This window comes from Ctenocephalides felis, unplaced genomic scaffold (assembly GCF_003426905.1).
Source record: "Ctenocephalides felis isolate EL2017-DRISC unplaced genomic scaffold, ASM342690v1 CF-g0.4_SCAFFOLD_01170, whole genome shotgun sequence".
Lineage (NCBI taxonomy): Eukaryota > Metazoa > Arthropoda > Insecta > Siphonaptera > Pulicidae > Ctenocephalides > Ctenocephalides felis.
In genome coordinates, this window is record NW_020537324.1 from 50,385,592 (window position 1) to 50,409,127 (window position 23,536).

The 23,536-nt window shown below is 28.2% G+C and overlaps 1 protein-coding gene across 2 annotated transcripts; it reads left to right on the forward strand.

The window, feature by feature from the left end:
* The first annotated feature begins 5,082 nt into the window (after positions 1–5,082).
* Positions 5,083–20,706, forward strand: LOC113365969 (endophilin-A-like). Of its 2 annotated transcripts, XM_026607512.1 has the most exons (10): positions 5,083–5,146; positions 5,407–5,623; positions 6,523–6,656; positions 6,735–6,801; positions 8,221–8,306; positions 8,497–8,600; positions 9,649–10,115; positions 13,553–13,642; positions 15,746–15,864; positions 20,402–20,706. In XM_026607512.1, the coding sequence occupies exons 1-10, from the start codon at positions 5,093–5,095 to the stop codon at positions 20,519–20,521; spliced, it is 1,458 nt and encodes a 485-aa protein (XP_026463297.1). In that variant the 5' UTR covers positions 5,083–5,092; the 3' UTR covers positions 20,522–20,706. The 2 variants fall into 2 exon arrangements, with proteins under 2 accessions (XP_026463297.1, XP_026463298.1); XM_026607513.1 differs by lacking the exon at positions 13,553–13,642 and having other exon boundaries at positions 8,206–8,306.
* Positions 20,707–23,536: the final 2,830 nt, after the last annotated feature.

The window sequence follows — 23,536 nt, forward strand, 5'->3', positions numbered from 1 at the left end:
GAACTAATACTGATCATAGACTAATTACTTTTCCTTTTCAAATGTGACTATAGACCAGGATTTAAATCGGCGGCGACGAATGGAATACATAGCTAACTTCAGATACTATCAAGAGCAAATATAATACAAATGTCCACAGAAGTATCCGCACAAGAGATCTGTCATTAGTAAGGCGTAGATGCAGATTTGAAATACTTAATCAAAGGAATGGTATCGCTGAGTGTTAACAAGCAAACTTTACTTAATTAAATTTTGGTAAACCGCAAAGACTACGCAGAAAGCTTTCAACATCATCCAAGGAATGTTTTACCCAATATTTAGAAAACTTATTTACTTTACTATTGTATAGTCTAAAAATGGAAATGTCTAGAAATGGAAAAATTCCAAAATCAACAGTACTCTCGATACTGTCTATATTCTCGTTCCGAAATATTTTTTAATATCACATTGTCATTGTAACAAAACCGAACATCAATCTAACTGCTCTGGACCGTGTCTGCGTATATGGCCGCCTGCGTACGAGCATATTTGGCCGACTTTCCAAATAATATAATTCCAAAAATATCAGTATACAGTTTTTTACTTTTTGAAAGGAGTTTTACACTAAAAAATTGGACTTGCTACCTATTAAATTTTTTTTCGACGTTTTAAATCATTCTGAATCGTTTGAGTGTATGTGAGCCAATTTTTGGTATTTTGCAGGCGTTTTCTTGAAAACTGATAAAACGATTTAGAAAATTTAAAAGCCATGATATGTAACTCAATAAGGACTAGCGTTTATCAATGTTGTGCGACGATCGGCCAAGCCATTTCTTTGTAATTAGCAGAAATTAGCGTAAAAAAAATTATTCATGTTTTAGCCTAAAATCCTGCATCGATTTTAAAAATTCTAACATTGGTCGAAAGATAGCATTTGGGAGTGGTACTGATTACTTTTGCAAAGTTTGGTCGTGTCGTTTCTTCGTATTTTTTTTTTTTTTTGGTGATTTTTATAAATTTTTTCCTGAGGATAGAGATCATGATCTTAAAGAAAATACTAATTCCACTCTACAACAAGTGGTAATTTTTCAAAAAATCATCGAAGTTTTAAAAAATCTAGAAGCGCTTTTTGGCACGAGTCAAAATTTCACTTTGAGTCGGCATTTTTTAAAAAATGGGCAATCCGATTTCAAACATTCAAAAGCCATTCTGTAAATTTTATTAAATAAAAGTGCATTTTTTTGTCTACGTTATAGCCCAAATTGTGAACCGGTAAATTGTAAAATTCTAAATCTATTCTACATGTATCATTTGGGAATCGTTGTGAATAGTTTTAGATATATATAATTTTGTACTATTTTTTCAGGTGGTTATAAATATGTTGATAAAACAAAACATATCCTGAACACACATTCATACTGATAATAAAAATAGAAAGGAAACTAAATTATGTTCCTAAAAATAACCTTAATCGTTTTCCATACGGTTCGTTCCGTATTTTGACTCTTTTTCAATGGACAAAAACAAAACTATAAAAAAGTTGAAGAGAGAAAAGAGAATAGTCAAAGAAAAAGAGTCAAATTGAGACTCTAAACATAAACTACACATAATGATTGCCTTTATTATTATGTGAGACTTTCATTGGATAAAAATTATATCTTACTTTAAAAAACTTGGCACAGTTTATAGTTAAAAACAGCTAAAATAGTTCATGACCTGTCATAATTCAAATATGTGATGAATGAATGAGTGAGTAGTGACATTTAAACCATTTATTTCTTCCGCTTATGATAAAAGCATTGATATATCATTTTTCGAAAATCGGAAATCGGAAATCCAGTGAAAGCAAGAGATCTGGCATCATGTCATGCCAAACGATGGCCGTGACCTAAATAGGATGCTCCCTCTACACGTGCTCTAAATGGGTCACGGGGCTGACTGCTATCGATGTTCCTGTTTTACAAAGCTTAATACAAGCGTCGCTATCGGATTTATGGTTTATTCCTCTACTCGTTATGAATATAAACCAACCAGCCACTTGTTAATGGTGAAGTGATGGAAGATATTATACATTTTATGATAACGATTTTCTTGAAGGAAATGGAATAGAGTTATCGTTTGTTGGCTCGTTTTAATTTCAATTAAAATATGAAAGTATAAACAGATTTTAATAATAATCTAAAAGTATATTTTAGTCAAATATTATAAATTATACAAGTATTATAAATTATAAATCAGCATAGTAAATCTTATTTTATGTTATTTTATTTAATTCAGTTTTTCAAAATTTTCAAAATATTTATTTTTACATTTTTTAAATATTTTTTTTATAATTTTCAGAGTCCGAAATATTCTAAAATATAAAAATTTAAATGAAGATTTTCAAAAATAAATGTGAATTTGTTAAAAGAAATATTCTCTACTTATATTAATTAAATAGGAATTATATATTTCAAGTTGTTAATTATATAATTATAATTTTGCCTAATATATATTATATTATATATTGTCAAGTGAAAATGGACATCGCTGCTACCCGATGTTAGGCTGCCCAGAGCGGGGTTCAAACTCAACCCGCGTCCAAATGTGTCCGCGCGTAAGACCATTACGCAATGGAAGATCTCTATAATTACAAAGACCTTTATATTATATTATAAAGAGAATAATCTCATATCCTTTGTTTCTTTATAATTAATTATATTGTAAACAAATATAATGCGGTATTTTATAAAAAATATAGAAATTAGATTAAATGATTATAAATTTTTTGGAATGTCTTCGACTTTATCTAAAAGTCTAAAACTTAATATTCTAGATACGCATAAACTATATTATACGCATTTAATTTATGATGCAAAATATTTTTAGAGTACTTTTTTGCCAGAAAATCCAATTTGCTAATTTTAGTTTTTTTCACGTCATTCTAAATCGTTTGACATCATAATTGGAAAAAGCTATGTGTATATGTATGTGAGTCAAAATTTGTCTTTTGAATCGGCTGCACCTAAAGATTCTATCAAACTAGTTGGTTTGGTATTTAGCCTTGAGGCAAGTTACATGAACTTCCCGATATGTGTAAATAATCGACTTAATCAAAAAAACGTGTAAATAATATACTTCATCAATTCTACTTTAAACAGAACGATAATAATTTTAGCAAAGTTTGACGAATTTTTAAAATTAAACTACTTGTCGTAAGGCCATAATATTACAGTAAGTTCTATAAGACCATAATGTATATCGCCAAAAAAAGTTCCATGAAAATCGGCTTAAATTTTTTTTTCAACAGTTAATTACAAGAAAAGGGCTCGGTAGATTTTCACCTAAAATTAATCAGCACCACTCCCAACTAATATCTTTCGAACAGTTTTTGACTTTTTAAAGTCGGTTCGGTAAGATGAGCTTACATGTGGACTAAAAAGTTTAACACTTTTTTTCAACAGTTAATTACAAGAAAACGGCTCGGTAGATTTTCACCTAAAATTAATCAGCACCACTCCCAACTAATATCTTTCGAACAGTTTTTGATTTTTTAAAGTCGGTTCGGTAGGATGAGCTTAAATGTGGACGAAAAGTTTAACACTTTTTTTCAACAGTTAATTACAAGAAAACTGCTCGGTAGATTTTTACCTAAAATTAATCAGCACCACTCCCAACTAATATCTTTCGAACAGTTTTTGATTTTTTTAAATCGGTTCGGTAGGATGAGCTTAAATGTGGACGAAAAGTTTAACAATTTTTTTTCAAATTGCAAAGAAACGGCTTGGCAGATCGTCGCACAAAACTGACCAACGATAGTCCTCACCGAAATACATCAAATGGCTTTTAAATTTCTTAAATCGGTTCAGGCGTTTTTGAGAAAACGTCGATCAAAAGTCTAATTTTGACAAATGCCAAAAAAACGATACCAATTTTTGCAAACTTTGACGAATTTTTAAAGCTGAACCAGTTGTCGTAGGGCCGTAATATTTTAGTATGATCTAGAAGACTATGGTATCTACCGTCAAAAAAATAATCATAAAAATCGTCGATTTTTTTTTTAACTTTATTACAAGAAAACGGCCCGGCCGATCTCTACCAAAAACTAATCAGCACGATTCCCAACCAATATCTTTCGAACGGTTTTTGAATTTTCAAAATCGATTCAGAATTGCGGGTTAAAACGTAGACGAAAAATTTTTCACTTTTCTGCGATTTATAAAGAAACGGCTTGGCCGATCGCCGCATGAAACTGACAAACAATAGTTCTCGTCGAGATACATCGAATAGCTTTTAAATTTTTGAAATCGGCCCAGCCGTTTCGAGAAAACGTCGATTTACGGCAAAAAATCTGTTCACATACACACACACACACACATACTTTTTCCAAATTTGGTCTCATTCGATTCAGAATGGCTTGAAACGTCGAGAAAACATAAAATTAGAGAATCGGATTTTTTGATGAAAACATAAACTTCTCCTTCGGGAAGTTAATAATATCTGTTGGAAGCCATGATGATCAGTTCTTGGGTAAAGATTTTCCAGGACGTTTCTGTATAATTATAATTATAATTATATGATGATAGAAATCATGATCCTAACAAATATACCCAAATATTGTAGCCCTACGAAAAGTGGTTTGGTTATGAAAATTTATTCATGTTTGGTTTAGTTATAAAATTCAGTCATGTTGACCATAATGAGTCGTCATAGCCTTACGAAAAGTGGTTTAGTTATGAAAATTCATTCATGGGTGGAATAATGAATGATTGTGTCAAAACTTCAAAATTCTATCTTTAGAATTTTCAAAGTTGCTATTGGCATATCGGGTAGTTTTTCCAACTTACTCCAAAGCAAAATGCCACTTACAACAAGTTAGAATTTGTATTGGATACCAAAAGTTTTCAAATGTTTCATCTGTGCAGAACGCATGGAATTTGAATGCAAGAGCAACCTTGACTTATTTGTAATAGATTTATATAATGTCTTTTCAATACCGTATTGGAGATAACTATATGGTGCATTTATGGGTGTACTTTCAAATACACACGATTAAACATTGATACATTTAAGAGACATATTTATATTTAGTCATTAATTTTTTTTTACTTTGTTGCAGTATGTCACAGAAAAAATGGGCGGTGCGGAAGGCACCAAATTGGATTTGGATTTTATGGACATGGAAAGGGTGAGTTCTTCCATAGCTTAACTTTTTTCAGTAAATTAATATTTGAAAAAATGATTTCGTAACTTTAAAACATGAAATATAGAAAACATATATAATATAATAATTAAATGTACAAAATTAGTCGAGTGTTACATTAACATATATAATACATTATTGCAACTATGTTCTGATCGTTTCTAGAAAATCATTTTACATAACGACAAATGTAAATATTTAAATATCTTAAATTGCATAAGTTTTAAATAATTATTTTCGCCTAGAAAACGGACGTCACAGTTGAATTAGTTGAAGAGCTTCAGCTAAAAACCAAAGAATATTTACAACCAAATCCAAATGCTAGAGCAAAAATGGCAGCTGTTAAGGGCATTTCAAAATTGTCAGGGCAGGCAAAAACAAATACATATCCCCAACCAGAAGGGGTGTTGGGAGATTGCATGTTGACATATGGAAAGAAACTTGGCGATGATACAGTTTTTGGTAAGAAACACATATGTTGGAAATACTATGGATTAAATGAAACTTTAAGCACCCCTGACGAAAAAAAAATCTTTTTTTTGTGAAATATGTGCTAGTATTACATATTTTTCATAACATTTTTTATATATAAATCATAAGTATAAAATCAAATTAAAACAAAACTTTATGTAGTAAAAATATATTGAATATATTTACTATGAATATATTTTTATATATTCAATAATTATTAATATATATATATATATATATATATATATATATATAGTAAATATATTCAATATATTTTTACTACATAAATTTTTTTGTTTTACTTAAATTCTGTCTTCTTATGTGACGAGATAAAAAATTTACTGTATACTTTTGGCTTCAGATTTTTGCTTCATATCATATTTTTACCATTAATAACTTTTTTTAGCAAACGATTCGATAATGCCATAATGAAGTTATATTAATTAATAATGATATTGATTGGTAGAAGTAATAGACATGGGAACAATAATATTCACTGTAACTAGTTCAAGAATATTTTATAGAAATACACTGTAAACAACATGATTTTTGTATTATATTTGTCAGTTGGAAAATCATCATTTCTGTATTTATCTGTTACAATATATTGGTTTCATAAATAGATTTAACCAAGCTTACTGCATAAATTCTTATCTTTTTTCAGTCCAGCTTTTTAAAAACATTATGTAGCTTTAAAATTAATTTTCAAAAATACATGCTTTTCGAAAGCTTCGAGACAATGGCTGCCAACTTTTTTTTGAACCCCATGTTTGCTTCGTTAAAAATATTTTATAATTTCCATTTATCATGAATAATGTTCACTTAAATACCTACTAATTTTTGCGTAAATATTATTAATATATATTAAATATTATTTAATCTATTTCCAGCATTGGCGCTCATTGAAATGGGTGAAGCCCTCAAACAGATGGCAGACGTTAAATATTCACTTGACGATAATATTAAACAAAATTTCCTAGAACCTTTACATCACTTACAAACCAAAGATCTTAAAGAGGTTATGGTATGTATCCATTATAGTAGTCGTGTTTTTAATTTCATTAAATCATTTTCTCTTATATTTTTTATATTAAAAATATAGCATCACAGGAAAAAACTACAAGGTCGGAGACTAGATTTTGATTGCAAAAGGAGAAGGCAAGCTAAAGGTAATAATCTAACTTTCCTATACACATTATTAGTTTAATTTATTAGTGTTAAACCCTTAATACTTACCTAATACACTAATTTAAACCAATTTTTACTACTCAGTTACTTTATTTTTTATACATTTTTGCTACTGAATTTTTTCGTCATTTAAAAATTTTTGTTATTTTTAAGAAAACATTTGAATCACGTTTATTTTCAATAGATATTTTTGTGTTTGATGATTATTTAATAGAAATGTTCATTATACTGGCTGAGATTTTTATTTTAATTTCATAGCTGATTAAACAACTTTAATAATATTTTTAACAATCTAGCGCGAAGTCCTTATTCGAGTCCTTCTAGAAGTGGGCATGCCGCAAATGGTATGTCCGAGATTATCGTAATTGATTCAATAAATATCTTCTTGAAACATGATTTGAATTTAAACGAATTTAGGAATATTTTTGTAGCCTGAGCCTTGATTTTTTATGGAAACTTGAATGTAGTTAGCAATTTATATATGATATTCCAAAAAATATTTTTGCAGAAAATATGTTGAAAGCTTTTTTGTAGGTTCGACCATTTTACAGTAGCATTAAATAGTCTTTGGTATGATGCAAACCACTTCTTACAATTACGGTTTTATAATGAAGACATGAAGTATACGCAATGTGTACTTAGCGATTTATAAATTTATCAAGACGTTTTTTTTTTATTTTAAATTAAAATTTTTGTGAAACTAAAGATGCCGCCATATACATTAAGTTCAATATTTATATATTTATAAAGACATACATATTTTATTGTTAATTTATTTACTGTTTCATGTTTTATTAAATCATTCTTTTATATTTCTTGCTTTACTTTTGGTATGTAAGGTTAAGTTTCATGAACATACCCGCAATGGTAATATTTTGAATTTTGTTATGCATTATTTTCGAAGTTTCAAGACCGTGGACTTATATAGGAAATATTTTCTTCTATGAATTTAAATGCGTAAAGGTGATTTTAAATGCATTGAAGTATGCAAAATTTATAACTGCTGATATTAGATTTTAGCATTGAAAAATTGTAGAATGACATTTTAACATTACAAAACATGCAGTAGTTTTTTGCTTTTAAAATTGGATGCTTTACTGAGTTTGAAATTACAATTTATGTTTATTTGCTTTGTGAAATATTTTGGATGTTTACCTTTATTTTGCATACAGCTTGTAACACTATTTTATAATTGATAGACACATGTTATGTTTTTTTTTCATTTTTGTAATTAATTCATTTATTGATAGTGAATGCTGATATGGTTATTTTTCTTTATTTTTTTCATGTATCTTGATTTAATTTATGATATGCCAATGGACATGCTGCTTTGTTTTCACACATGACACTTTGACATGCCTGGGCCATAAATGTCGTCAACACAGGATCTCATATTACAGATGATGAAATTCGCCAAGCGGAGGATAAATTTGCGGAGTCCTTGCACCTTGCGCAAGTTGGAATGTTCAATCTACTTGAAAACGATGTAAGTTTTTGCTATCCGTACTCAAATTGTAATGTAAACAATAATCACCTTCAATAATTATTATTTTTCTAAAATTTAAAATTGTATCAATATTACTGCTTAAAGCATTATTGAAATAGATTCCAATGAATCCCACGTTGTATCTTGTATAATCGCAAATGATTAAAAAAATATATTTAATATTACCCAGGTAGAACAAGTTTCACAATTAGCAACGTTTGCTGAAGGACTTTTGGACTACCATCAGCAGTGCACAGAGATATTAAAGAATTTAACAGAAACTCTTCTAGAAAAGTATGTAAAATGTTTCTTTTTTCTTGTAGTTCAACTCGAACATTGTTATATTTAAAATAACTGGGAAATTGGTATTTATATATTTTAAGAATAGTTTGATTACACTTTTGTATTTTATTTTTCATGACGTTTTCAAACATTAAATTTGTTCATTTGGCGGCAAATTTGTTCAATATTGTTGGAAAAACATACCACCTGAAGTTGTTGATATTATAAGGGCGTTAATATCATAATAGTGACTAAAATAGTAGAGGTCGCTTAATATCTAACACTGTGAGTTTGTTACAAACATGAAAGGTTTATTATTTTAAATTTGATTGGGCTCGTTACCACCAATGAACTTTTTTTAATAGGTTGTATGAATTAATCTCTGACGATAACTGTTTTAATACGAGTTCCTCATAATTAGCTAGTACATGTATGACACACTCTGTTCGAAGTAAAATTATTTTATTTTCTAGAAAAATACACAATATTTCGTTTAATATACATTGATGTTCACAGATCTTTTGTTTTCACTAGACAACATAGAAATTATATACAGAAATACAAAAGACTTATATAAATATGCATAAGCTGCTTATTTTGCAGCCTATATAATGGCCTATATCGAACATCACATAACTGGGTGTATAATTAACCACTTAATGCAAAGCTGAAAAAAACTAATCATATTTTTCTTATTATTGCAATGTATTTAGAATGCTATTACTATACATGCAAGATAAAAAGAAAAGTGTAGTTTAGTTTATAATAACAAATGAAGGAATCGATGTAATTGTAATTATATTTGAAGTATTGAAGTTAATGAAATTTGTTTACATTAATATATATAGTAAAATAAAACACATTTTTTATAAATTTCTTTTGATGATCCGATCGTTCAACAAGTTCCGATCAGTTTAAAAATTCCTATGACCGAACTAACTGAGCTCGGCCGTAAGCATTAAGTGGTTAATGCTACGAAATTTTCCTACTATCAGAATGTAATTCTATATTATGACCTAATATGTTAGATTTATTTAAAAATGAATCTTTCTTTTTTCAGAAAAGAGGAAGCAGCAAGCCGACCGAAGATGGAGTTTGTGCCGAAAACTCTAGCGGATTTGCACATCGAAGGCGTTTTAGAAGGTGGTGTAAATGGTGGGAGACACACGCCCTCCTCCGGTTCCCTTTCTAATCCCTACGGCTCATCTAATAATATTTCATTGTTCAATAGCACACAAAATAATCAAAACAATAGCAGTCAGAGATTTACGTCTTCCTCGAGTAATATTTCTAATCAGAATAACATAAGAAATACACAAATGACGACAGGATCTCATAGGATAATTGGTTTCAATCCTAGTATCATTAATAATTCCAATAGCAACGGTAGTAATGGCTTTTCAAACAATAAGAATAATTATAACAACTCGACAAATAATGATTTAATGAATGGATGGGACGCATTTCAAATGCCACCGCCATACCAGGCTAAGAGTAAAAATAATGTTCATGATCCATGGACGACAGGTTTGTTTATTTTTAGTTGTTTTAATTTATTTTTATTTGAGTTTAGTTTTTAATTTTATTTTTGAACCGACGGTTACATTTATGATGAATAGAACATATATTATTGGGCATCTAATCGGCCATATCTAATTTTTTTAAATTAATTTATTATATTGATATAATTTTATCAATTTTGATATTACGTTTTATTAATGCTATTCTAAATTTATTTGACAAATCATTTTGAAAATAATTGATTTTATAATTAATCAATTCACATGTTTTAGTTTAATATTTATTATATTACAGTTAATCATTTTTACTTTCAAAACTCAAAATTGACTAACGATTTGGATTTAATCAGTTATTTTTTATTTTGTTTTATTCATCATATTGTCAGGTTCATTGTGTGTTTAATATAATTTATTTTAATTGTGTTTGAATGGTCTATGTAGTAGTATCTGTATATATCCTACTGATTGTAAAATTCAAATTTGTGGATATCACAGTTTCCATATATATATATATATATATATATATATATATATATATATATATATCCCTGCACTTTAATAGTATTGCTATAAACTATGATTTTATAAATATACTTTTATAGTAATGTGGATATTATGTCACCAAAACTGCTTTATTTATACTGCGAAATAAGAAGTTTTATGGTCAATGCTGTCCGGAACAGTTTTGTACATACAAAAATCAATCATTGCCAAAATTATTTGAAATTTGGCGAAGAAACAAAATAAAACAGAAATAAGTTAGTAATTTACATAAGTGTTCTTAAAAGTTGAACGACAAATTTAACAGCAATACACTTTTTTTTTAATTACGAGTGTAGACGAATATAATTTTTCATGAGAAATAGTAAAACTTGAACTCTTTGAAAAGGTGACGGTTTCTGACGTTGAGGAATTTTTAAAGCATTAAGAGTATGTTTTAGTTTCTCAAATCTTTTCTGCATAATGCATATAAGCAGAAACGCAATTTAAATGAGGTGTAAAAAATTTATTGAATTTATAAAGCAATCATTGTATGGTATATGTGTGAGATTAACTATTACTACTTATTTCTCATTTATTTTTTGCTTATTTTTTGGATATCTTGTAGTTCTATTTTATATTTTACAAAGCTTTGTTTGAGGTTGGTGATTTGTTCTGTTTTGTTTTATCAATAGAGGGAATCATGAACACTATTTTTAAAAAATCTTATCAGCAAAGCACTTTTGCTATTTGGCTTATTCAAAATACAAGCGCTTGTTAAACATTATTAAAACATAGCAGAAAATGTTAAACTTAATAATAAACAATATAAATGAATTTATATTTTAACAATTTAGTACTCGATAACCTTTACTTTGATAAACTAATGACTAACTAATGATATTTATTCATATTTCATAAACAAGATTTTTTTTATATAGTAAAAATGATTATATTATCATCGGCACTAATATTTTCACATTTGATATTAGTTTTGTTCCAAAAAGTATCATTACTTGTTGTGTTGTTGAGTATGTCTTGTTAGTCCAGAAGTCAAATGTACTATTTTAATGATTATAAGGCAGTTGAACGAATTCAATTTGAAGCCTAAAAGGACATATGGTATGTTGTAATATTTCTAGGTTTTGTTTCTTGGTATATTAAATTAACGTAAGAAAATTTATTATAACACTTTTTCTCGTGCTTTTAAGCCTTACATATTACGTGAATATCATATTTCTTTCAAAATTGGAAGTAATTCTCTACCATATACCAGATATTAAAATAGATATTTTTTTCTTTCACTCTAACACTGAACAAAATTTTAAGCATTATTGCAGGTTTACGAACATAATTTAAATTTTAGTACTTTAATCGCAGGCGATCTGCGTGTATGAGTGTCACTATAGACATATTACGTCACTCAATAAGTCCGTAGGATAACACATAGATGATGTAGCTATGTAATCTTCTATATGATTTGTAGAAAGTAACAGCTTCAAGAAGATATATGTCTAAATTTCATGACAATCCGACGATTACTTTACAAGTTACAGAGGTTCAAGTGACGCTACTTTTGAGTTTTTCGGAACCATGAATTTAAAGCAATTTCGTGGGATGATTTATCATTGCTTTTCGATGGGTAAAAATACTATTGCTGTCAAAGAATCGCTTGATAAGTGTTATCTGTGCTTGCGCAAAACTGACTGCGCCAAATCGAGGCAAATGGTGGAGAACTCACATTTGACCAACAGCATAGCGAATTGATGATTCGTAAGAATATTTGGAGCTATTTAATCGAAATAAAACTGATTTTTTGCATCAATATGTCACCATGGATATGACCTGGCTTCACCACTGAACTCCGGAGTTGAATAGACAGTCAGCTATGCGGACTAGAGACGAGAAGAAATGCAAACAAGCATCTGGCAAGGGTATGGCGTCAATTTTTTGGTATTTGCAATAAATGATCTTCATCAAATATTTTGAGGAAGACCAAACCATCAATAGTGACTATTGTACAAAGTTATTGGAACATTTGAAGATCAAAATCGGAAAAACGGCTCCATTTGAAAAAGAAAACCGTGCTGCTTTATCAGGACATCGCACCACGTCACAAATCCGTGAAAACAGTGGCAAAAAACACGAATTGGGCTCTGAATTGTTTTCCCACTCATTATATTATCTAGAACTGTTTCCCAGAGACCATATACCATTCACAGATCTCAAAAGAGAGATCTCGCTGTGGAAGTTTGTGGTAAAGAACAAATCGTACTACAAAAATGGTTCCTGAAAGTTTGAAGTTCGCTATAATCGGTATATCGTCTTCGAAGAAAACTATATTGAATAAAAAAAAAGAATTTTGCCAAAAAATTTGGTTTTTCTTAGTTATCCTACGGACTTATTGAGTGAAGTGATATCTAGTGTGTCGACTTTTGCTTCAAGATTTATTACTCTGAGTTAAATAATTGAGAATACTGACTTAATATTGAAAATTTTAATCATTTAGAAGTGTTATTTTTTATTTTAAGATATTCCTATTGATAATCATTGGAAAATTTTAATATATGTCGTGCAATAAATACTTGGGCGGCTTGCCGGCTCGTACAGCAGTGTCACTGCTACGGAAAACCGAGCCGTTGCGAAAGGATTAAAACAAAGTAACCTGCAACTACGACGACATAAAATAAAACGTAGTAGATAGGATCTTTTTATAATTTTTGAAAACTAAAAGTACCTACATACTTTTGATGCGATGAGCTTTCTCTGGTGCTAGTTCAGTGTTTCAAGAGAAAAAAAATTAAAGCTAAACTTGTTTCCATACACTTCGAAACTTAATAAAACAACTTAGATGATTATTTATTACAATGAAAAGTTAAGCTAAATAAAAATTTATAATTAATGCGTAATCGAATTCGATATCAATTAGTAAATGAAATTTATTTTAATTACGGTATTATACAGGCGGCTCGTCCAACGCCGGATCGCCGGTGAATAAGCCAAACACGTTGGAATTATTCCCAGGGAACGGGCAGGCTCCAAAGTCTGCAAATGGTAAACATTCATTTAGTAAAATAAATGTGCACTTTTTTCCTTAAGCATGTGGGGTATCAGTTTAATTTTTTAGCATGTTTTTTGTGCTACTGTAAATATATTCGCATGGATCGGACCAAATAATATATCAGTAATTATCTGAATTTGCTAGTTACTTATTTGATTCCTCCCAGACACGTATGGTACTAATGCTTACTAATTTTAAATTTAATTATAGTTATACTTCTGCATATTTTTAAAATTAGAAATGAGAAATTAGTACTGCTTTGAATATTTCATCCACAAAGGCAAATTATTAAATTAAATCATATTTATGCACGTTTGATATGTAAGTATATGTATGAGTATGTATGTGTGTACGTGTGTATGTATATAACTGTTTCAATCATAGACCTTGCACTAACAATTAGTGTAAGGTCTATGGTTTCATTTGACAACTTTGTGAATATATTTGGGCTTCATGTTAGATCTGCTTTTGATATAAATAATGCTATTTTTATTTGAAAATCTTTACTGGCAGAGTATGTGTGTAATATTAACCATGTAATAATCAGGCGTACATCAATAAAAACATGATATTTTAAATTATCTTTAAATAATTTAATAAATTCAAAAGAGGTGCATGTAAGTTGCATACATTTCCCGAAATATGTAAATAATCGACTTAATCAATGAGAATTGATATTTGATTGTGATAAACTTTCAAACTTTGACGCGGCCACAATTTTAAATATCTCTTCGTAATTCGTAAGCCTGTGATATATCAGAGAGTTTTTTAAGAACAAAAACTCTTATCATACAATGTTTTATCAAAATCGTAAAAAAAAATCAGCAGTTACAAAGAAATTGCCCGGCAGATCTTTACCGAAAACTATTCAGCACGATTTTCAATTGATATTTTGTGAACAGTTTTTGAATTTATAGAATTTGTTCAGAGAAACGTGGACGAATAATTTTGCACTTGTCTACTAATTGTGAAGAAATTGCTCGTTTGACCGTCGCGAAAAACTAATCTAGATAAATAATTCCTTATCAAAATTCATCCTAATGGCTTTTAATTTTTTTAAATCGATGCTGCGTTTTTTGAGAAAACGTTTAAAATTTTGGCTTTCACTCACACTTTTTGCAAGTTTTGTATCGAACACTTCAAAATGACTTGAAAAATTGTAGACACTTAAAATTAGCAAGTCGGATTTTCTGATAAAAACAAACTTGTTCTTTAAAAAGTTTAAAAATAACATGTTTTTTTTTGTTAATGTTAACGTTGCACTTGATCTGTAGACGCTATTAATACATATATGTTACATTAGATTCAGAACTATATCTTGAGAGTTGTATGAGCTTAATCTTGATATCTTTGAAACAATTGTTTGTTCGTTGTTGGTATGCATTCATAGTAAATATTTGCTGCCCTATGAAAAAACAAAAAAGAAATACATAAAAAATCCTTATCGAAAAATACTACTACTACTACTACTATGGACGTAAAACAAAGCTTCTAATTGAACATGTAATATTTCAATTAAGAGCAATTCTATGTTCAATAACATTTTACAAAACGAATTTATATATGTATATAAAGGTATATAATAATTTTTCAGATGGTGATAAATGTGTTATTAAGCACAATACTTCTTAACAGGCATTCATCCAGACAATAAAATAGGAAGAAAACTACAATATGTTTCTTAAAGTAATTTTAATGCTTCCATACGTTTCTAATTCCAATTTGGCTCTCCTTCAGCGGTTTTATTCTTTGATGAATTTACAAGTTTTTGTATGTCATTTTTTGCATTCGTGTTCCACTGAAGAAGAGTCAAATTGGGATTCGAGACGTATGGATCTATTAAAATTGGTTTAAAAACATATTTCAGTTTTCTATCTATTTTAGTATATGGATGATAACTTGTTGAGAAGTATTTTATTTAATCAACATTTATATTTAGATATATGTGTGTGAATGAATATAAAATTATTAATAGAACTTTCGCTGCTTACCTGCTTTACTTATATTACATTTATTTGCTTAGACTATATGTATATATTATAGTAATAGTAATTGAAAAGTAACAAGAAGCAGTTTACTTATAGATTTTTTTTTAGCTTCGCCGCTACCGTCTCCAATGAGGTCTCCAGCTAAAACGCCGCAAGTTAAAAAGCAACCATGCTGTACTGCTTTATATGATTTCGAACCTGAAAATCCAGGAGAACTTGGTTTTAAGGTAAGGATTTATTACCGCTTTTTTATTAATTTGGTCTTTCAAAAGCATGTTCATTCTAATAAAACCATTACTGCAGTAAACGGAGCGCTTTAGGTCTGAATATTTTTACTGTGCTCCGAATTGAATGAAATTTTGGAATTAGGTTCATCTTACCCTCAAGTTCAAAAGTGAAAACAATTCGCGTTGCGCCATCACCCCCCGGGGGGATGACACCCCTTCTTAATTGAGTAATTACATTTTTTCAAAATAACTTTTGAAAAAAAATGTCTTTTATAGTTTTTCAAAAAAACTAATACTTTTCAAGTTACTGGCCACTAAAGATTCATATATTTTTGGCGTTTTTCTTCGTTTTTTTGCAAATATCTCCTAAAATATACATTTTAACGAAAATCATGTAATGAACAAAATAATGTCAATCTTAATAAATCGGTATTACATAAAGTGTTCTAAGAAAAATATTAAGCAAGATTTATTTATTTTCAATTTAACATCAAGAGTATTATCACCAAGCGTTTTTTTTCTTTTTTTCTTTTTTTACAAGTGTAATATTTTGAATTAGCGAAAACTGATTTCAGAATTTTAATAAAAATTAATATTTTGTGTAATATGTTCTGAGCATTATATCTACTAATTTCAATGTTCACCATACAATAACTTATTTTTTAAACTAGTAGTGTATGGCATCGTGCCTTAAGGCAAATTGCTGGAATTTCCTGTACCGTAATGAAATATTTGGTGAATATTAAATACCTTCAAATATTTTATTATAAATACTGTAACTTTCATTATTCGTATTTCATAGACAAAATATAAGAGCTTATAAATCGCACGACAACTTTTATATATATTTACACGAAAAAACACGAGAATTTGATCAAACGGATTGAGAATGAAGGAAAACTTATCTCATATTTCTAAGAACTATATAAACTGAATTGTGAAGTTAAAATTATTTATTTCAAGTATATGAGTGAGCTTTAGAATTTTTGCTAGAATTAAAATTAAAATCCGAATCATTTAAGACAAGTTTTTGGAAATCTAAAAAAAGTTGTTTTCAAATTTTGAAATAAAAAAATAACCTTCCCCAAAAACTAACGGTATCTTTACAAGCAAACGTTTTTTTGAATTATTCGAATCGGATGCTTTGTTCTATTAAAAATTGCCATTTTTTAATCTTTTAGCTCCTTATCTCTATAACGACTGGGTCTGTCAAAAACTAATCACTACGTCTTCTAGTTATTACCGAATGTTTTTTGAATCATTCAAATCGGATGCTCTGTTCTCTCAAAAACTTAATTTCCAATTCCTGCACTCTTTACTTTGTATCTCCGAAACGGCTGGACCGACCTCTCCCAAAAACTAATCAGCACCAATCCTTATAAGCAGGAATATTTTCATTTCATTTTTTTTTCCAAAATTTTTTTTGAATTCAGATTTCAATTTTAATTCTGATTAAAGTTCTAAAGCTTACTTATGTACTTTGAGAGAATAATTTTAACTTTTTGATTCAGTTTATTTGATTCTTATAAATATTAGCCGATATTACAGAATTTATAATAATCTATTTGAAAATATTTAATATTCCTCGAACGTTTCGTTACGGTACGGGAAGTTTCAGCAATTTGCCTTAAGGCATGATGCCATAACCCACTAGTTTAATTATACCTTTGAAACGTAAGGGTATGCAAAATTATTTTTTTTTTGGACGGTTACTATAACTTACTCCTACAGTAAGTTAAAAAAGTAAAAAAAAAAACATTTTAACATGTTGTCGATTTAATTCGGGTCTTATGCTGCAGACCGAAAAGCGTAACTATAGGGTGGCAAAGTTTGCAAAATGTTACGGGCCCACGATTCTAGAAGCCGCGACTACAGAAATATTTACAAATTACCTGAAAATTTTATTTTTTAAAGTTTTGTTTAAAATGCAAAGTGAGATAGCTAAAGACTGTAATACAATTTCAAGTTAATCGTTATACATTTCGAATAATTTTAAACTAAAAGACGATGATACATTTTAGAACGCATTCATTACGAAATTAAGGATTCGATATGTTTTTAGGGCTCTAATGACTGCGTATTCTTGGTGTGATTATTTTGATAATTGATCATTTGTATCTTTTATTTTTTCGTTACCACAACATATTAGTGATAAAAATTAAAATAAGAGAGTTATAATTTAGTGTACAATATAGTATCTTCGCCATATGTAAGAGACGAAGGTAAATTTAAAGAGCTAGCTGATGATTAAGTGGAAAGGTCCGTGATTGAAAATGGGCATTGGAAAACTAAAGGTGCTTTCTTAGAAGGTAGTTACAATAGATCTTTTTTTTAAAAACTATATACATACCGTATATTTTTCGGTATGTATATTCCTGATTGCCGTCATTATTTAAAAAAAAAACATGACTGTACTGTTTCTAAGGCTGGCGTGAAATCTTGAACTTACATTGCTTCTATTCTTTAAATCTTCAATAGGCATAATAGTGAATAATGCAGATTATTCGCGTTTCGAGCATCTAGGAAAATATAAAACATTTAGATCAGTTGGAAATATATTGTAGATACTAGAGATGGGCTTATTATATGCGAAGCCGGATCTACTCGGATTTGACTCCGCTTCATGGTGGAGTTATATCCGCTAAACAACTCCACGACTCCGACAATTTTGAAACCGAAATACTCGAAACAAATGTGTTCTATAGTGCTCTGTTTATGTATCTAAGGATTTGTCAAATACCATTAATTATTTTAAATAAAAATTTATGGATAAATATCAATAAAACAATTTTTCTAAAAAAATTCACAAATAAATGACGGATTGTAAAATTTTTCGGTCGACCAGATGATCGACTCAGTGACTCGTAATTTTAGCAGTGTTGACCAAAGTAAAAACGCAAAACTTGAGAATCAAATTCAATTTAATATTTTCCTTTTGATGAGAAAATAATTGATTTTTTTGGATTAATTTTATATAAAAATTAAGTAGTAAACTTTGTAATAAAAGCACAACATAATACTTCTGCTTTCAAAATTTTTCTTCTGCTATTTCCATTTGAGAATTAATATTATATAGCGTAGTAATATAATTATATAATTGTGTAAAAGTAATAAGATAATACTGAATATTTTTTGCTGCTTAAACACTAATGGTATCACTGATAAATTTTGTACTCTAAAGTGTTGTTATTTCAGGCTATGGAAAAACAAGATTAAATAAATGTATTTCGTTTCGTATATTTTTCGGTATGTATATTCCTGATTGCCGTCATTCACGGCCAAAGATTGTCGTAGTTAGAAATATGACTCCTTACTATTCAATAAATTATACATTTGACCTATTCACATTTGAATACAATTTCATTGTTCTGTATATTTAAAGTAACATTTTTGTATTTTCTGGAAAATACACAATGGTATCATTTTGACTTTTATACCTAAAAGGTCATAAAGCTGCCTTACGAGAACCGCTTTCTTCCCAAAGCAAAATCGACAAAAACACTAAATGTCTGTACGAGTTAACAGATTTAATACCAGTTTAAGGAAGTCTGATATGACAAATCCTGTGAAACAACTCCACTCGGATTCACTCCGAGGGAGGAGTTGTATCGGAGTGATAACTCCGGAGTGAGTTACCCATCTCTAGTAGATACTATATAGACCCTTGATATCAAATATATCTCGATTCCTGTATTGCGTATACAGGAATCGAATTCACGTAACAGTGGCTGTTACCTTCAACATTCGATGTAGAAAAAGAGTCTATAATCAAATGATTTTGGCGCCAAGTTCTTTCGAAGCTTATTGATTTTAACTGCACTTTCTACGAGTTATAATTTAGCCTTCCGTGGTCACAAAGAAATCAGTTAGCAGTGCTATCAACTCCTTAGGAAACTTTTTGGGCATTTGGACTAGATATCTAGTTCAAAAAATTCTGGTTCAAAAAATAGGATATGCAGTAATTAATAAATTAAATGCTTCACCATTCTACTCTTTCGGTTTTCTGAAGACCAAAAAGAGTTAACGAAAACAAATCCGGAAATTAGATGAAGATGATGAAAAATTGATTCAATAAGAAGATAGAAAACTACATTTTTTTCTATTATTGGTTTTCTATTGCAATATATTGTCAACTAGGAATACAACCTTTAAACACAAGAATTAGAAAGATATCAGTATGAATATGAAAATTCGAAATAGAAATCAAATAGTGTTTAAGAAAATTGATCTATCACCTTTGAATTTTCTAAAACTTATTTGAGAAAGAAAAAATACAATTTTGACGAGGAAATATTTTATCAAGTATTTTGCATCATTATTATAAATATTAGCAATATCAGCCGATATTGATCCACTTTCAGAGAACAAGTAGAAGATTATTCGTGTATTAAAGGCCTTGCTGATTTATTATATTTAGAGTTAGTATGAGTACTTGAAAGGTTCCATTAAAAGAATTTAATTAGCAGTACCAGTAAATTTAATAACCAGTTACCATTATATAATTGGAATATATATTTATATAAGAATGTTATTTTAGGAAAACGATGTAATAATGCTGTTGAACAAAGTCGATGAGAACTGGTATGAAGGCTCTGTGAATGGACGCACTGGCTACTTTCCTGTTACGTATGTACAAGTTACGGTTCCTCTGCCATAAAATGTTTAATATTTGATTTGAACACCAAGATAAAAAGTACTTGAAACCATCTTGAAAGAAATTGCAAGCAAATGCAAGTGTTATTTAGTAGTAATATTGGAGCAGATATTGTTTTACCTGTTATCTATATGATTACTGTCTGCATCGTTTTCAGTCATGTAAAAAAAATATTATGAAGCATAATGTAACAGAGTCTAATTAAGTTATTTTAGAATCTTTTAATTGTGAACAAATATTTAAAAACGCATTTTAAGTCATTTATTTTGTAATATAAGTATATATTGCATAGTTTTTGATTGTGAAATAATATAATGTTCACGTTTTCTAGATTGCTACTAAAACTGAATTTATTTTATAAATGCCGCAAACGAGTGCATGTATGTTAAGTGCCATTTATTTTATTATTGGTATTAAAATATTAAAAAATTATTTAATGAATTATGAGCTATAAATGTACGTAATAGTATTAATTTTATTTTAACTATAGTATATGTGTAAAATAATATTAAAGTAACAACGTTTAAAGTAAATATATCAACAATTTTACTTTGTATATTAAAAAAAATAGGTGCATCAATAATTATTCCAATTTGAATTATATATTTTTTTCATTCATCGCAATTATCTTAATAAGTACGTAATATTAAGTTTACTTCAATTAACAGGTATGTTATAAATACCGATCATTTTGAAATTAACCTTTTTTATAAGTCAAAATATCTGTGTCAAAGCTAAAGCTTAAACTGCTATCTAAACATTCATTCAAAAAATTAGTCTTTACATGTATGTAATATATTTAAATCTATAATAGTGTGTAATTTACTCAAACTATTGTATGTATATATGTACTTTTTGAATTAATATTAATTCTACTGTTTTGATAGCATTAATTTAAATAATACTCAATTGCGTAACTGAATGAAGAGTTTCAATAATTCAATTAATAAAATATTTGAAAATATATATTAATAAAAATATTTATCGTGTTATACTGTTGTTAAATAATAAATTATGAAAAAAATTAAAAATATATATTCTGGTTTTCTCAGATATATGTTGTAGATAAAATGTCACGAAATATAACCATGTTAATCATTGATATTGAAATTGAAGTAATATTACAATTTTTTTTTAATTATATTTTTTATCTTTTTTATATTCATATTGTAATAGTCTTGGCTGATTATTGTTAACACAACATATATATATATATATATATATATATATATATATGTATATATTGATACAATCAATTGATTGTTTCTTTTCCGAACAGTAAATGCAATAATAAAAAACAGTTTGTTTTTTGAAGATGTGTAATAACGACGTTTCCGAACTAAATACGTTTCATCATCAGGTTTATTCTGTCAAAGACAATGTTTTTTATATAAACCATTGACTAATATTAATTAATGATAGTTATTACAGATTATTTAGAAAAATTATAAAAGAATGGATTATGTACCAGTGTAAAGAGAAAAGAAAAGTATCTAAAAAAGGTTTTATATGAAATTGAGAAGCAAAAATTATTTACCTGTAATAATTTATATATCCATATCATGATATTTACCTGTAATAATTTATATATCCATATCATGATATGGATATATAAATTATTACAAGTAAATAATTTTTGCTTCTCAATTTTATATAAAACCTTTTTTAGATACTTTTCTTTACTCTTTACACTGGTACATAATCCATTCTTTTATAATTTTTCTAAATAATCTGTAATAATCATTAATTAATATTAGTCAATAGTTTAATAATAATTGTCTTTGACAGAATAAACCTGATGATGGAACGTATCTAGTTCCGAAACTTCGTTATTAAACATCTTCAAAAAACAAACTGTTTTTTATTATTGGATTTACTGTTTGGAAAAGAAACAATCAATATATTGAAAAAATCCAAGACTTATCTATTGAACATATATATATATATATATTATATATATAATATATATATATATATATATATATATATACAAATATTCACAAAAATCTAATATTTTGTAATCTTTTGCTATTTTGAGTACTAAATTTTCAGTATTCTCTATGCTAACCACACAAACTATAAATAATAATGTAAAACTGTCTTAAGCCTGTATTATATTTTCTAGTTTCTTGTAAACCTTAGTTTAAAGAAAATCATGTAAATCGTTAAGTTTGTGATACCAAAGCTTAAATTGAATGAATAAGGCTAATTCTTATTTAACAAGCAAAGTGACATAATACCGATATCTAGTAATATTTGCAAGGTCTAATTCTAAAACAGTTGATACAGTTGTGATATATTTATTCTTAGAGTATGATATATCATTGCAAAGCTATTATATCATTAAGGAATGCTATGTACTCAAATCGCTGATTATTCATGGCATTTATGTTCAAATAATTATGTAAATTTATGTAAAAATGGGTTTATCTAGCAGTCAGAAAAATTCAAGTATGTGAATTTTGTTGGTTTGCAAAATGTATGTTGTAATGTGGATAATTCTGCATGTGCTTTTTAAATAATTACTCGATATATCTACAAAAAAATTTGGTGTGTGTAGTGAAATTTGGGTCTAAAATGTATTATTCAATTTATTGAGTATTTTGATCTGCCATTTAATACCACAATGCATATTCAACAATATTTAAATTAGGACTCATTTCTCTACACGTTTACTATAAAGTTTGCCAGAAGTAATTAAAGTAGATATATGAAAAGACATACATAGAATTTAAATGATACTAAAACATTAATATTCAATTAAGTAATAAATGTTATGCAAATTTGAAATTTTCTATAAATGTGTATATGGGTAATGTGTTACACTAAAATCCTTAATTTCAATAATTATGCTCTTTTCCGCTCTTACTGTACTGTAATACCTACAGAAGATATTTATTATTTTTCAGTATTTGTTTTAAGTGCATTGCTAATTTGGTTACAACTATTAATTTGATGATTTTGAGTATGGGTTCGACGAGTTGTAATTGATACTGTAACTGTTAAACAATTATATGC

Coding starts and splice junctions, on each gene's coding strand:
- LOC113365969 (XM_026607512.1), top strand. CDS start 5,093: ATGGGCGGTGCGGAAGGCACCAAATTGGATTTGGATTTTATGGACATG. Junction 8,307..8,496: donor TCAATCTACTTGAAAACGAT/GTAAGTTTTTGC, acceptor AATATTACCCAG/GTAGAACAAGTTTCACAATT. Junction 10,116..13,552: donor TCATGATCCATGGACGACAG/GTTTGTTTATTT, acceptor GGTATTATACAG/GCGGCTCGTCCAACGCCGGA.